The 16,647-nt window shown below is 47.1% G+C and overlaps 1 protein-coding gene across 1 annotated transcript in view; it reads left to right on the top strand.

The window, feature by feature from the left end:
* The window catches only part of LOC144511183 (integrin alpha-11-like), a 177,837-nt gene that overhangs the window by 61,423 nt on the left and 99,767 nt on the right, over positions 1–16,647 (top strand). The window contains exons 3-4 of the mRNA XM_078241244.1: positions 8,528–8,637; positions 10,081–10,172. Of these exons, the coding sequence (XP_078097370.1) occupies positions 8,528–8,637; positions 10,081–10,172 (202 nt within the window). The remainder of the gene's footprint in view (positions 1–8,527; positions 8,638–10,080; positions 10,173–16,647) is intronic.

The following is a 16,647-nucleotide window of genomic DNA, read 5'->3' as shown; positions in this document are numbered from 1 at the left end:
TACTGTCAATAAGACTCTTCTAATTAGTTTCTCATGATATAATAACCGTCTGGAATTCAGTAAAGAATGATAGCCAGACTGGAGTGAAGATCAATGCATTCATAGAATCCCTACAGTGCAGAAGGAGGCCATTCAGCCCATCGAGCCTGCCCTGACAACATTCCTACCCAGGGCCTATCCCTGTAATTCCATGTAATTCCTACTAATCCCCCTGACACTAGCATGGCCAATCCACCTAACCCACACATCTTTGGGGTGTGGGAGGAAACCGTAGCACCTCCGCGGAGGAAACCCACGCAGACACGGGGAGAACGTGTAAACTCTACACCGACAGTGACCCAAGGCTGGAATCAAACCCAGGTCCCTGGCACTGTGAGGCAGCAGCGCTAACCACTGTGTCACCATGCCCCCCCCATGTATCCTTTGATCCTTGTAGCCCCAAGAGCCATATCTAACTATAAATCGACAATGGTTTCATGGTCACCATTTCTGGGACTCGCTCTGAATTCCAGATTTTATTGGTTAAATTTAAAATTCCACCAGCCGCCATGGTGGGATTTGAATCACAGTAAGAAGTCTAACAACACCAAGTTAAAGTCCAACAGGTTTATTTGGTAGCAAAAGCCACAAGCTTTCAGAGCCCCAAGCTCGATTTGAATCCACAGCATTAACCTGGGCCTCCGGATTTCTGGTCCAATGGCATTACCACTATTTCACCATCTCATTCAGGATGCAACAAATAAAAAGAACTTAAACGACTCCTGCCACATGGCACCTTTTCCACATCTGAACTTTCTTTATTGGACACATGTTAACTGACAAGCTTTTATTTCAAACCAGGCAGGTGGACTCTGATCAAGGTATTACCATGGGGAATGAACCAGGGAATGGCTGTCCCCCAAGCTTTTGTTTAGTTGGAAAAGGTGTAATGCATGGACAGTCTCGATGGGCCAAATGGCCTCCTTCTGCATTGGAGGATCTATGATTCTACATGCTCCTTCTGTCTGCAAAGGACGGGGGCCTGTGTGTGCATGTATGTGGCTTCTAACATGCGTGATTGTCAGCCCAACTGATAATCTTAAATTGGCTTTTAGTGTAATTCATAGCACAATCAGGATTGTTTAGAAAGTGTTGCCCAATCGCACAATATAATTTATCAATCCCTTTACTGTTGGTTTATCTTGCGTAGCTGGCCTAATGAATGAAAGATGAAAAAATTTGAGAGTTATGTCTCTTTCTTTCAACAATATTTGATTCATTCACATTATCCAATGATGATATGGCAAGTGGATCATGGTTTCGGAGAGTCACCGTAAAGTGGGGCTTTCCCCTCCCTCTATTCGAAATGCTATCATTGTCAATCATTGGGCAGCATCTCCACTGGGCAGCAGCATGCAAACCACTGAGGCATGTCTATGATTCTATGTCCCACCCAACAGTAATTTTCCCTAATCATAGCCAGGACCGGAAGCCAAACTTTCTCACAGTGCCACTGCCACAAATCCGCAGTGCTTCCCAAAATAACCAAAGAGCATGGAATTATCATAGATAATGTGGAGGCGGTGGCGTAGTGGTTTTGTCACTGGACTAGTAATCCAGAGACCTAGGGTAATGCTCTGGGGACCCTGGTTCAAATCCCACCACAACAGATGGTGAAATTTGAATTCAATAAAAATCTGGAATTAAAATTATAATGTTGACCATGAAGCCATTGCCGTAAAAACCCATCTAGTTCATTAATGTCCTTTAGGGAAGGAAACCTGCATCCTTACCTGGTCTAGCCTACATGTGACACCAGATCCACAGTAATGTGGATGACCCTTTAAATACCCTCAGGGATAGGCAATAAGTGCTGGCCCAGCCAGCGATGGCCACATCCCATGAATGAATAAACAAAAAAGTCTTCCTTTTCTTCGAAGTAATTGATGAGTATTTTTATTTTCCTGGGATCTAGAGCTTGCTGACTTACCATTGGCTAAGCCCAGCCCAGCCATGCCTCAAGGTTAAAAATCTCTTCTGTGTTTTCAAATCCCTGTACGGTCTCCCCCCTCCCTATCTTAGATAACCTCCTCCAACACGACAACACTTGAGATATTTGCACTCCTCCAATGTTGGCCTCTTGTACAGGTATGGTTTTAAATACTGAGCCATTGGCGACCTGGGTCCCAAGACCAAAAAGCTCCTTCCTGAAACCTCTCCACCTCTTTCTCCTCTTTCGGATACTCCTTAAAGCCTACCTCTTTAACCGACCTTTTGCTCATCTGCCCAGATGCCTTCTTACACGGCTTGATGCCAAATTTCATGTCAAATGGCTCCTGTGGCATTTTCCTACCTTAAAGGCACTATATAAATGCAAGTTGTTGTTGTTGTTGCAATAATATATTCTATGGCGCAAGGTGCCATAGTTTTTATTCATTCGTGGGACATGGGTGTTGCTGGCTGGCCAGCATTTATTGCCCATCCCTAGTTGCCCTTGGAGGGCAGTTGAGAGTCAACCACATTGGAGTCACATGTAGGCCAGACCAGATAAGGACAGCAGATTTCCTTCCCTAAAGGACATTAGTGAACCAGATGGGTTTTTCCGACAATCGACAATAGTTCCATGGTCATCAGTAGATTCTTAATACCAGATTTTTATTTATTGATATTTATTGAATTCAATTTTCACCATCTGCCCTGACGGGATTCGAACCCGGGTCCCCAGAACATTAGCTGAGTCAGCTGAATCATAAAACAAGATCAGTCAGCCCATCAAGTCTGTACCAGCTCCTTCAAAGACCAATCCAGTTAGTCCCCAATCCCTGCTCAACCCCTGAAAACCTTTCACCTCTCAGTATTTATCCAATTCCCTTTTGAATCTGTTGTTTCACACAGCAATCTTGAGGGGTATTGACAGGGTAGATGTGAAGAGGATGCTTCCTCTTTTCAGAGAATCTGGAGCCAGGAGTCACTGGGTGGGATTTTTCTCCCTCTCCGCGGCGTGTTTCGCGGAAACAGGAGGCAGCGTGCCACTCACGGGAAGCAGGGATGGTCCCATTGTTGTCAAGGGGATTTCCGTTGAGTGCACCCCTCACCACTGAGAAACCCATGGCAGGAGTGCACCATCAGCATAAGTGTGAGATCCCGATGGCGTAAACTTCAGCAAGATTTCAGTAACTGTTTATAGATAAAGGGTCGCACAGAATTATTTCCTTTGGGTTGTCCTGTATTTACACAACTGAGACGCTGGAGTCCAATATCTTTTTTGGAAATATATCTTTCAGCTTCTAAGTTAGTTTCAGATGTAAGTCTTTGGAACTCTCTTCCTCGAAAGGCAGTGGAAGCAGAGTCTTTGAATATAAGGCAGAGTTCGATAGGGTCTTGATTAACAAGGCGGTGAAATGCTATTGGGGATATGCAGCAATGTGGGTTAAGATTCTAATCAGATCAGCCATGATCTCATCGAACGGCAGGGCAAGTTCGAGAAGGGCGAGTGGTCGAACCACTCATTGCGTTCAAGTTTGTTTCCTTGTGTTGGTAACGTACAATCAGACAACATCAGTGCAGGTCGTTAGCACAGCTGCCTCACAACACTGACTACCCAGGATTGAATCTGGCCTTGGGTATCTGTCTGGAGTTTGCATGTTCTCCCTGCGTCTGCATGGGTTTCCCTTGGGTGCTCAGGTTTCCTCCCACAGTCCAAGGATGCAGTAAGAAGTCTCACAACACCAGGTTAGAGTCCAACAGGTTTATTTGGTATCATGAGCTTTCAGAGTGCTGCTCCTTCAGATGAGTCACCTGATGAAGGTGCAGCGCTCTGAAAGTTCGTGATACCAAATAAACGTGTTGGACTCTAACCTGGTGTTGTGAGACTTCTTACTGTGCCCACGCCAGTCCAACACCGGCATCTTCACATCATGTCCAAAGATGTGCAGATTAGGTTGATTGGCTAAATTGCCTCTTAGTGTTGGGGGATTAGCAGGATAAATACGTGGGGGTACGGGGATAGGCCCTGGGTGGGATTGTTCTCAGTGCGGACTCGATGGGCTGAATGGCCTCCTTTTGCACTGTAGGGATCTGGTGATAAGTACGGCCAATCAGCCCCTTTGTCAAGCACCTTGAATCTGAACCCTCAGCTTCTCCAACCTTCAACCACTGCAAACAGTTTCTACTTATTTTCTCCAATGAAACCCTTTGTGATTTTAAAAGCCTGTATTAGATCTCTCCTTAGTCCTCCCAACACAACGGAACACATCCCCTGCTGCTTCTCCCGTTGTTGACGCATCCTTAGCAGAAGAAAGGTTTGTTTCATCACGGAGGGAGCAGGGGAGACAGACAATGTGGGTCGGTCCATGGAGCAGGCTGGTCAGTGTCTGGTGGAGAGGTTTGCGAGCCGGGACCGGACACCCCAACTCCACAAAATCTCTCTCGATCCTCGATTCCCATAGTTGGCACCGGTAAACTCAGGATGGTTTACTCAAGTTGGATGAAGAGATTCTAAATGTGGAAAATTGTTCCTCACCAGCACAGACACAGTAAGAAGCCTCACAACATCAGGTTAAAGTCCAACAGGTTTATCTGGAATCACGAGCTTTCGGAGCACTGCTCCTTCATCAGGTGAGTGGAGAGGTAGGTTTCACAAACACGGCATATATAGACAGAGACACAATTGCAAGACAATTGTCGGAATGTGAGTCTTTACGGGTAATCTAGTCTTTACAGATACAGACAGTGCGAGTGGAGAGAGGGATAGTCACAGGTTAAAGAGGTGTGAATTGTCTCAAGCCAGGACAGTTAGTAAGATTTTGCAAGCCCAGGCCAAATGGTGGCGGTTACATGTTGTGTGACATGAACCCAAGATCCTGGTTGAGGCCGTCCTCATGTGTGCGGAACTTGGCTACCAGTTTCTGCTCGCCGATTCTGCGTTGTCATGTGTCTTGAAGGCCGCCTTGGAGAACACTTACCTGAATATCGGAGGCTGAATGCCCGTGACTGCTGAAGTGTTCCCCGACTGGAAGGGAACACTCCTGCCTGGCAATTGTCGCACGGTGTCCGTTCATCTGTTGTCATAGTGTCTGCATGGTCTCACCGATGTACCATGCCTCGGGACATCAGTTCCTCACTCGCACTGTCTGTAAAAACTAGATTACCCGTAAAGACTCACATTCCAACCATTATCTTGAATTGTGTCTCTGTCTATATATGCCATGCTTGTGAAACCTACCTCTCCACTTACCTGATGAAGAAGCAGTGCTCCGAAAGCTCGTGATTCTGGATAAACCTAAAACAAAGAACAAAGAACAATACAGCACAGGAACAGGCCCTTCGGCCCTCCAAGCCCGCACTGCTCCCTGGTCCAAACTAGACCATTCCTTTTTATCCCTCCATTCCCACTCCGTTCATGTGGCTATCTAGATAAGTCTTAAACGTTCCCAGTGTGTCCGCCTCCACCACCTTGCCCGGCAGCGCATTCCAGGCCCCCACCACCCTCTGTGTAAAATATGTCCTTCTGATATCCGTGTTAAACCTCCCCCCCCCTCACCTTGAACCTATGACTCCTCGTGAACGTCACCACCGATCTGGGAAAAAGCTTCCCACCGTTCACCCTATCTATGCCTTTCATAATTTTATACACCTCTATTAGGTCACCCCTCATCCTCTGTCTTTCCAGTGAGAACAACCCCAGTTTACCCAATCTCTCCTCATAACTAAGCCCTTCCATACCAGGCAACATCCTGGTAAACCTCCTCTGCACTCTCTCTAAAGCCTCCACGTCCTTCTGGTAGTGTGGCGACCAGAACTGGGCGCAGTATTCCAAATGCGGCCGAACCAACGTTCTATACATCTGCAACATCAGACCCCAACTTTTATACTCTATGCCCCGTCCTATAAAGGCAAGCATGCCATATGCCTTATTCACTACCTTCTCCACCTGTGACGTCACCTTCAACGATCTGTGGACTTGCACACCCAGGTCCCTCTGTGTATCCACACCCTTTATGGTTCTGCCATTTATCGTATAGCTCCCCCCTACGTTAGTTCTACCAAAATTCCACCCTCTGTCTTCTGTGACCAAGCCAGTTCTCCACCCATCTAGCCACCTCTCCCTTTATCCCATGAGATCCAACCTTTTGCACCAACCTACCATGAGGGACTTTGTCAAATGCTTTACTAAAGTCCATATAGACGACATCCACGGCCCTTCCCTCGGCCCTACCTGTTGGACTTTAACCTGGTGTTGTGAGACTTCTTACTGTGCCCACCCCAGTCCAACACCGGCATCTCCACATCAGCACAGACATTGTTCAAAAATAAAGTCAAACATTGCTGAAAATACGGGATGTGACTGAATGGTTGAATGAGCAGGAATTCACAGACCAAGGTACATAACGGGGGGTGGGTGAGGGAGACACACAGTGAGGAACACACACTGAGGGATGCAATGAGGGGGACACACAGTGAGGTACACAGAATTTCTCGGTGAGTTATTTACGTGAAGTGAAGGTTTATGCTAACAAGCTGACGTCCAGAATTATTTCCTTTGGGTTGCCCTGTATTTACACAGCTGAGATGCTGGAGTCCAATATCTTTTTTTGGAAATATATCTTTCAGCTTCTAAGTTAGTTTCAGATGGTGCGCACAAACCAGTTATAAGATGCAAAGCCTGATGCTGCCCTGAGCTGTTCTCAGTGGGGAACATGTTGATCCAGACTATGTGGTAAAGTCAAGCTCTGTTTTCATCTGAATAGGTTTCCCTGCAGGGAATTGGAGTTAGAATTTTTTTTATTTCTGCTATAAATTGATCTCAGTCTGGTTTACAATATGAAAATACTTTTCCTTGGGAAATTACTTGAACTTGGCTGTTTTGTCACGATATCTCACTGGCCTAAGCAAGAGCGGAAGCCATGGGCCTTATACAGGCCCTCCATCCCACCGCTACCTTTTACAAAGCTCAGGGCTGAATTCTTCCATCAGCTCCTCTTTCCTGTTTTGTCTCCATAACCCTCAATTCCCCTCCCATCCAAAGATTGATCGAATTCACTCCTGAATACAAAAAATGGCTGAATGTCCACATCCCCCGGTGCAGAGAATTCCCAAGACTCACAACCCTGTCACTGAAAATAATTCTCTGCATCCCAGTCCTAAATGTTGACCACTACTCCCAGGATTTTGAGCCCTGGCTCTGGCACAGTCCAGCCAGAGGAAACAGCACCTACCCTGTCGCGCCCTCTCCACTGTAATTACACCTTCATTGCAGAAGCATGGGGCCTGGTTTGGAAGTGGACAGGTACCGACCACGTGAGCTACAAAATGGGCAGTACAAAGAACATAGAACATAGGATCATGGATGTCATGGATCATGGATCATGGAACAGTTCAGCACAGGAACAGGCTCTTCGCCCATGATGTTGTGCCAAACATGATGCCAAATTAATCTAATCATCGCAATAGTTGAGTCTGAATGTGAGGTAGGGCATATTGGTTGGAACATAGATTATACTCTTTTTTTAAGGACAGCAATCGGTTGCTTCCATTCCCATATAACTGCGGCCTCTCATTCCTATAGCATTCTACTAAACCTCCTCTGCATCCTCTCCAAGGCCGGGACATCCTGGCTAAAGTGTGGAGTCCAGAGTTAACCGCATTTCCCCGGCTGAAACCTGACCACTGTTTATAAAAGTTCAGCATAGATTTCTTGTTTTTGCAGTCTCTGCTTCTATTATTAAAAGCCAGAATTCTGTAAGCTCTTCAACAGCCTGCTTAACTTCCCAGCCACCTTCTGAAGACTGTTTGTGTTCACCCGCAGGTCTCTCTATTCCTGAGACTCTTCAAAATGACACTATTTTGTTTATATTTCCTCACCTCGTCCTTCATTGTTCTGCCCGACACCCACCAACCCCGCACCCTCCCCCTCCCCCCGCCTAAACCCCAAAATTCCAGGCCTTGCCACCATGCGTTTTCCACCCCCCTCTCCCCCACCCCCCTCCCCCCACCCCTGCATGTTCTACTAGGGCATTCAGGATAAACATCTTTATCCAGGAGTGGTTGGAATGTGGAATTCATTATATCGCAAGGACTTTGTGAGGCAAGTTTCAGGGACATATATGATGGGATTTAAGGGTGGCACAGTGGTTAGCACTGGTGCCTCACAACGCCACGGACCCGGGTTCAATTCCGGCCTTGGATGTCTGTTTGTGCACATTCTCCCCATGTCTGCGTAGGTTTCCTCCGGGTGCTCCTGTTTCCTCCCATAGTGCAAAGATGTGCAGGTTAGATGGAATGGCCATGCTAAATGCACGGGGGCATTGGGCCTGGGTAAGATGCTCTTTCAGGGAGTTGGTGCAGACTTGATGGGCCGTATGGCTTCCTTCTGCACTATAGGGATTCTATGGGAAGCTAAATAGGATTGGAAGAAGGTTTATGTGGAAGGATATGGACCAGTTGAGCCAAATCATCTGTTTCTACAAAGTAAATTCTTTATAATTCTATGTAACTTTTTTGCACAATTCCAGATGTGTCTTTTTTTGTTTTTCCTGCTCTGTGCCAGGCTTCTAGTTGGCGCGCCATGGGCTGGTGTTGGAAAGAAAAGGACTGGAGATGTGTACCGGTGCCCAGTGAGAAACCAGACTAGCTACGGATGTGGGAAGCTTAACCTCGGTATTGTATTATCCACTGAGTCACCGATTACAAAGTGTCCAATTGTGTTGGGGGGAAAAAAATCCCCCTTCCAAACGAATGATCCAGTAACTCTGCACAGTTTCAATTCTAGATCGCTGGGCCACGCACGGGAAATGGGGGAGGCAGTGGCACAGTGACAGTGTCCCTGATCTAGTAATCCAAAGACCCAGCGTAATGCTCTGGGGACCTGGATTCCAATCCCACCTTGGCAGATGGTGAAATTTGGATTTAATCATAAAATCTGGAATTAAAAGTCTAATGATGACCATGAAACCATTGTCGATTGTTGTTTAAAAAAAACCCCATCTGGTTCACTAATGCCCTTTAGGGAAGGAGATCTGCCGCCCTTACCTGGTCTGGCCTACATGTGATCTACAGCAATGTGGTTGACTCTCAACTGCCCTCGGGCAGCTAGGCAGTTGGGCAATAAATTCTGGCCCAGCCAGTGAAGCCCATATCCCATGAAAGAATGAAGAAACAAAATGGTTCACTCTCACCCATGTAGCTCCAGTGATGTGGCAGGTCTACCCCTAATGGAATCAACAGAAAATGTGCCACCTTGTGGGGTATGAAATCACCGAATGATCCTGGATATCGTTCCTTGTCCCGGCCATTAAGATGGACTTTGTGGCCCAAGACTACATTAGGCAAATGTGGGCAGAAATCTGGGATCTTCATCACCCACTGCCAATAAGTGTACTTACTGAGACCATTACAGTCAGTCAGCAGTGCTATTTAAACAATGACAAATGGTCACTTGGATGTGTTACTGTTAACATGAGATGTTTTGTCCAGAAAAAGTAAATACATTAGTTGAACAAAATATATATTCAGGCGGCACGTTGGCACAGTGGTTAGCACTGCTGTCTCACAGCACCAGGGACCCGGGTTCGATTTCCAGCTTGGGTCACTGTCTGTGTGGAGTTTGCACATTCTCCCCGTGTCTGCGTGGGTTTCCTCCGGGTGCTCCGGTTTCCTCCCACAGTCCAAAGATGTGCGGGTTAGGTGGATTGGCCGTGCTAAATTGCCCCTTAGTGTCAGGGGGGACTAGCTAGGGTAAAGGCATGGGATTATGGGGATAGGGCCTGGGTGGGATTGTGGGCTGTGCAGACTCGATGGGCTGAATGGCCTCCTTCTGCACCATAGAATTCTATGATTCTAGATTTACCCCATTTCCCGCAGATAAAACAGCCCAATAATACAAAATAAAAATTGTTTAAGAAGGTTATAATCATTCGGTTCAAAAACAATTAGACTGGTATTTATATTTAAATTAACATTCATGTCATTATTGTTATTTGACAAAGTTTGTCGGTGGAGAATATTGGAATTTTAAAAAGTACAGGGGAAGCGATCAATTTAAAACAAACCACATTGCTGCTTTCAGATTGATCTAATCTATTGTTAATTCATTCACACAAGGAAGAGTATCACTCCCTTATGTCTCGGACCATAAAGATAACATGCGGCTTGGAATGACCTTAACCAGTAACGCTGAGGATCACACCTTCGTGGTAAGCAATGGTGGTTGTTTTTAATTTAAATGCTGTTCTCTGGAAGAAAGATACTTCCTCTTTCGTCGCACTGTCCAAATGCTCAAAATATCCCAACACATCTTTTTGAGGTCTAGTCGCCGTTGTTAGCACAGCAACCAACTTTCACACAGCAAGGTCCCACAAACTTGGGCAGCACAGTGGTTAGCACTGCTGCCTCACAACACCAGGGACCCGGGTTCGATTCCAGCCTTGGGTCACTGCTTGTATGGGGTCTGCACATTCTCCCTGTGTCTGCGTGGGTTTCCTCTGGGTGCTCCGGTTTCCTCCCACACTCCAAAGATTGATTGGCCATGCTAAATTGCCCCCTTAGTGTCCAAAGAAGTGTGGGTTAGGTGGATTAGCCAAGGGAAATGTGCAGGGCTATGGGGATAAGCACAGGGGAAGGTCTGGGTGGGATGTTCTTTCGGAGACTTGGTGCAGACTCGATGGGCCAAAAGGCCTCTTTCTGCACTGTAGGGATTCTATGACCAGTTAATCCGGTTTCAGCAATGTTGATTTTTTAAAATTATTCATTCGTGGGACTTGGGCGTCGCTGGCTGGCCAGCATTTATTAGCCATCCTTAGTTTCCCTTGAGAAGGTGGTGATAAGCTGCCTTCTTGAATCGCTGCAGTCTATAGTTACACCCACAGTGCTGTTAGGGAGGGAGTTCCAGACTTTGACCCAACAACAGTGAAGGGACAGTGATATATTTCCGAGTAGGGATGGTGAGTGGCTTGGAGGGAACTTCCAGGTGGTGGTGTTCCCATGTGTCTGCTGCCCTTGTCCTTCTAGATGGAAATGGTCATAGGTTTGGAAGGTGCTTCCAAAGGAGCCTTGGTGAGTTGCTGCAGTGCACCTTGTAGATGGTACACACTGCTGCCACTGAGCGTCAGTGGTGGAGAGAGTTTTGTGGATGGGCGCTAATCAAGTGGATGCTTTTTCCTGGATGGTGTCAAGCTTCTTGACTGTTGTTGGGGCTACTGTCATCCTGGACAGTATTCCATCACACTCCTGCCCTGTACCTTGTAGTTTGTGGCCCTGCTTTGTGGGGGGGTTAGGAGGTGAGTTATTCATCACAGAATTACAAGCCTCGGATGTACTCTTGTAGCCACAGTATTTATATGGCTAGTCCAGTTCAATTTCTGGTTAATGATAACCCCCAGGGTGTTGACAGTGGGGGATTCAGTGATGGTATTGCCATTGAATGTCAAGGGATGATGGTTAGATTCTTTCTTATTGGAGATGGTCATTGCCTGGCACTTGTGTGGAGCGAATGTTACTGCCACTTATCAGCCCAAGCCTGGATATTGTCCATGTCTTGCAGCATTTGGACATGGTCTGCTTCGGTATCTGAGAGTCATGAATAACACTGAACATTGTGTAATCATCAGTGAACATCCCTACTTCTGACTTTATGATGGAAGGAAGGTCATTGGTGAAGCAGCTGAAGATCACTGGACCTAAGACACTACCTTGAGGAACTCCTGCAGTGATCATAGAAATCATAGAAACCCTACAGTGCAGAAGGAGGCCATTCGGCCCATCGAGTCTGCACCGACCACAATCCCACCCAGGCCCCCACATATTTACCCGCTAATCCCACTAACCTCCGCATCTCAGGACTCTAAGGGGCAATTTTTAACCTGGCCAATCAACCTAACCCGCACATCTTTGGACTGTGGGAGGAAACCGGAGCACCCGGAGGAAACCCACGCAGACACGAGGAGAATGTGCAAACTCCACACAGACAGTGACCCGAGCCGGGAATCGAACCCAGGACCCTGGAGGTGTGAAGCAGCAGTGCTAACCACTGTGCTACCGTGCCACCCCGTGATGTCCTGGGGCTGAGATGATTGACCTCCATCAACCACAACCATCTTCCTTTGTGCCAGTTATGACTCCAACCAGGGGAGAGTTTTCCCCCAATTCCCATTGATTCCAGTTTTGCTGGGGCTCCTTGATGCCACACTCGGTCAAATGCTGCCTTGATGTCTAGGGCTGTTGCTCCCACCTCACCTCTGGAGTTCAGTCCTTTTTTCCATGTTTGAAGCAAGGCTGTAATGAGGTCAGGAGCTGAGTGACCCTGGCGAAACCCAAACTGGGCGTCACTGAGCAGGTTATTGCTGAGCAGGTGCTGCTTGATAGCACTGTCGATGACCCCTTCCATCACTTTACTGATGATCGAGAGTAGACTGATGGGGCAGCAATTGTCCGGGTTGGATTTGTCCCGCTGTTTGTGTGCAGGACATACCTGGGCAATGTTCCACATTGCCGGGTCGATGCCAGTGTTGGCAGCATCAAAGTTGTCATCTATTTCTGATCGTTTAATCCTGAATAAATTAAACATCTTCATCGACAACTGAATCAGGAAAAGCTGCAGATCCAAGAATATTTGCCCAGAATTCCTAAAAGCACTGGAACACCAAATGAAAATATGGATGACTTCCTTCTTTAGTGAGACTCTGATAATCAACAAAATGTGATCCATCCAGAGGGAAGTTAAAGTAATCACTCCCTGAAGCAGGGCCGGCATTCTCCCAAAAAAGTTCAAAGTTGATTTGATTTGATTTATTATTGTCACATGTATTAACATGCAGTGAAAAGTATTGTTTCTTGTGCGCTATACAGACAAAGCATACCATTCATAGAGAAGGAAACGAGAGAGTGCAGAATGTAGTGTTACAGTCAAAGCTAGGGTGTAGAGAAAGATCAACTTAACGCAAGGTAGGTCCATTCAAAGTGTTCGAATTCATGGGAAAACTGGTGCAAATCACGCCAGTTTTTTCAGTGCAGCTTCACACTCGAATCTCCCACGCTCTGTGCAATGCAGAGGTCACAATCGTGAATATAATTAAAAGCTCGGGGGGGCAGTGCCTATTCACGCCGGAGTCTGACAGTTCCGGGCTTCCGTGCATGCGCAGTGGCCCCGATCTGTTTGCTGGCCAGCATGGTCCCCACGAGGATTCCCGGGCCAGCCCCGACATCCCCCCTGTCCAGGAGCACCCCAATCTCCAGCCCCCCTCGCCCCAACAGTGACAATTCCTCCCATCCCCTCCCTGCAGTACACCCCCTCCCCCCACGGCACACCCCCCCAGGCCAATCACTGGTCTCCCTCCAACCCCGACCGATCCCAATGCAGACTGGCAGCGGGATCCCCCACCCACCACGGATCGCCCCCTAGGCCCCGCCCCCTAGGCCTCACCGTCTTGGCACTGCCTGATGCCCAATGACTTGTTACTACACCTTGATGCTCTGACTGAGCACACCTGTTATTCTGAAGGAACTCCACAATATCCTGCTCTCCGAGATAACTCACTCGTAGTCTACAAGTAATCCTTGCACTGAATGGGCCGAATGGCCTCTTTCTGCACTGTAGGATTCTATGATTCTATGAGGAAGAATGGGCTGGCCTTGGAAAGGGTCCAGAGGAGGTTCACAAGAATGATCCCTGGAATGAAGAGCTTGTCGTATGAGGAATGGTTGAGAACTCTGAGTCTGCACTTACACTGAAATCTTTCGCCCACATATCTGATGTAGATGTTGATTCACTTTATTTTGCTGCTACCATATGAAGGAAGAGGGACAGTTTCCAACCATGAAGCTTTTAAGATCCAAGTTAACCTGCTGCTGTGACGTTCATTAATGCTCTTTGTTCCATGATAATTACACTTCGGGGTAAACTATGATTCAGCATTTCCTTCATCGGGCTTCCTGCAATAGCGGCGGTTTGGGGTTTAGAGCCTAAAGGTCAGCACGCCCAATCACAACCCACACAATTTCCCATCCATTCATTTTATTGCTATGGGAAATCCAGGGTATAATGAGCATTCTCATTATGAGACACATCTGTCTATGCAAACTATCCAGCTGCTCAAAAGGCTGGCTCGTGTCGAGCAGTGCTGCTTTTCGCGTCAAATCAATGTCCATAAGACCATAAGACATAGGAGCAGAATTAGGCCACTCGGCCCATCGAGTCTGCTCTGCTATTCAATCATGGCTGATATTTTTCTCATCCCCTTTCTCCTGCCTTTCCCCCTGATCCCCTTATCAATCAAGAACCTATCTATCTGTGTCTTAAAGACACTCAATGACCTGGCCTCCACAGCCTTCTGCGGCAAACAGTTCCACAGATTCACCACTCTCTGGCTGAAGAAATTCCTCCTCATTTCTGTTTTAAAGGATCGTCCCTTTAGCCTGAGGTTGTGCCCTCTGGTTCTAGTTTTTCCTACTAGTGGAAACATCCTCTCCGCGTCCACTCTATCCAGGCCTCGCAGTATCCTGTAAGTTTCAATAAGATCCCCCCCTCATCCTTCTAAACTCCAACGAGTGCAGACTCAGAGTTCTCAACCATTCCTCATACAACAAGTTCTTCATTCCAGGGATCATTCTTGTGAGCCTCCTCTGGACCCTTTCCAAGGCCAGCACATTCTTCCTTAGCTATGGGGCCCAAAACTGCTCACAATATTCCAAATGGGGTCTGACCAGAGCCTTATACAGCCTCAGAAGTACATCCGTGCTTTGTATTCTAGCCCTCTCGACATGTCCCAGAATTAATCTAATTAAGTAACGGGGTAAAGCAGAGGGAAAGTGACTGATGAATCACTCAGAGAGCCAGCAGCACTGGGATCAGGTCATGGGAATGGGTGTAAGGACCAACCAGTTCTAGGATCATTTGGGTTACTGATGAGGGGGAAGGGCGGGCTGCTGTATTTGACAGTGGGGCATCATAGCTTGACTCTGAAACTAACCCTGGCCAATATCCAAGTTACCAACATACAAAATCGGAGCAGGAGTAGGTCACTTGGCCCCTCGGGCCTGTTCCACCATTCAATAAGATCATGGCTGATCTGACTGTAACCACAATTCCGCATTCCTGCCCACCCACAATAACCTTTCACCCCCTTGCTAATCGAGAATCTGTCCAGCTCGACCTTAAAAATATTCAAAGACTCTGCTTCCACTGTCTTTTGAGGAAGAGAGTTCCAGAGAAACACAACCCTCAGAGAAAAACTCTCCTAGATGTCTTAGATGAGCGACATCTTATTGACTCCCTAGTTCTAGATTCTCCAACAGCAGGAAGCATCATCTCCACATCCACTCTGTCAATACCCCTCAGGATCTCAAAGTTGTCAATCAATTTGTCTCTTACTCTAGTGGACACAAGCCGAGCTTCACTAACCTTTCCTCATAAGACAACCCCCCATTCCTGATATTAATCTGGTAAACCTTCATAGAATCCCTACAGTCTGCATCGGCCCATCGAGTCTGCACCCGACCACAATCCCACCCAGGCCCTATTCCCATAACCCCACATATTTACCCTGCTAATCCCCCTGACACGAGGGTTAATTTGCCATGGTCAATCAACCTAACCCACACACGTTTGGAGTGTGGGAGGAAACCCATGCAGACACGGGGAAAACGTGCAGACTCCACACAGACAGTGACCCAAGGCCGGAATTGAACCCTGGTCCCTGGCGCTGTGAGGCAGCAGTGCTAACCACTGTGACGCCCCTTCTCTGAACTGTTTCTTCTGCATTTATATATTTCTTTCAATAAGGAGACCAATACTGTGCACAATGCTCCAGATGTAGTCTCACCAATGCTCTGTACAACTGAAGAACAACCTCCCTACGTTTGTATTCAATTCTCCTCACAATAAATGATAACCTTCATTCTTTCCTAATTAGCCAGGGAGTGGTGAATCTGTAGAACTCTTCACCGCAGAAGGCTGTGGAGTCCAGGTGATTGAGTGTCTTTAAGACAGGGATAGATAGGTTCTTGATTAATAAGGGGATGAGGGGTTATGGGGAAAAGGCAGGAGAATGGGGATGAGAAAAATATCAACCATGATTGAATGGCGGGGCAGACTCAATGGGCTGTGGCCTAATTCTGCTCCTATGTCTTATGGTCTTATGGTTACTGTATATTAGCCTTTTGTGATTCATGCACCAGGACACCCAGATCTCTCTGCACCTCAGAGTTCTGCAACCTCTCACCATTTAGATAATAAGCATTGTTTTTATTCTTCCTGCAAAAATGGACAATTTCACATTTGCCAACATTATCCTCCATTTGCCAGTTGAAGTTGCCGTGTCAGCGGGATATTAAACCAAAGTCCTGCCTGGGTGAATGTGGAGAATCCCAATGCGTTACTCAAGGAGGAATTCTTCCGATGAGCTAACACTGAACTTTCAATCAACAACTCTGCAAAATAAAATTTAACCGGTCACCCGTTTGTTGGTGTTTGTGGGATTTACTGGTGCAAATGGCCTTTTTGTCCACAATTGGGACAAAAAATGCTTTAAGTAGTCAGCAGGTTGGGCGACATCAGCGGAGAGAGGAACATTGTCAATGGGGAGAATTTTCCAGCCTCCCAGCCATGTGTTTCTCAGCAGAGGGAGGCGGTGCGCTGTTCGCTGGCGGCAGGTTTCTCTGGTCCCGCCGCTGTCA

Source organism: Mustelus asterias, chromosome 24, assembly GCF_964213995.1.
Source record: "Mustelus asterias chromosome 24, sMusAst1.hap1.1, whole genome shotgun sequence".
Taxonomy (NCBI): Eukaryota; Metazoa; Chordata; class Chondrichthyes; order Carcharhiniformes; family Triakidae; genus Mustelus; species Mustelus asterias.
This window is presented reverse-complemented; position numbering and strand designations above follow the sequence as displayed.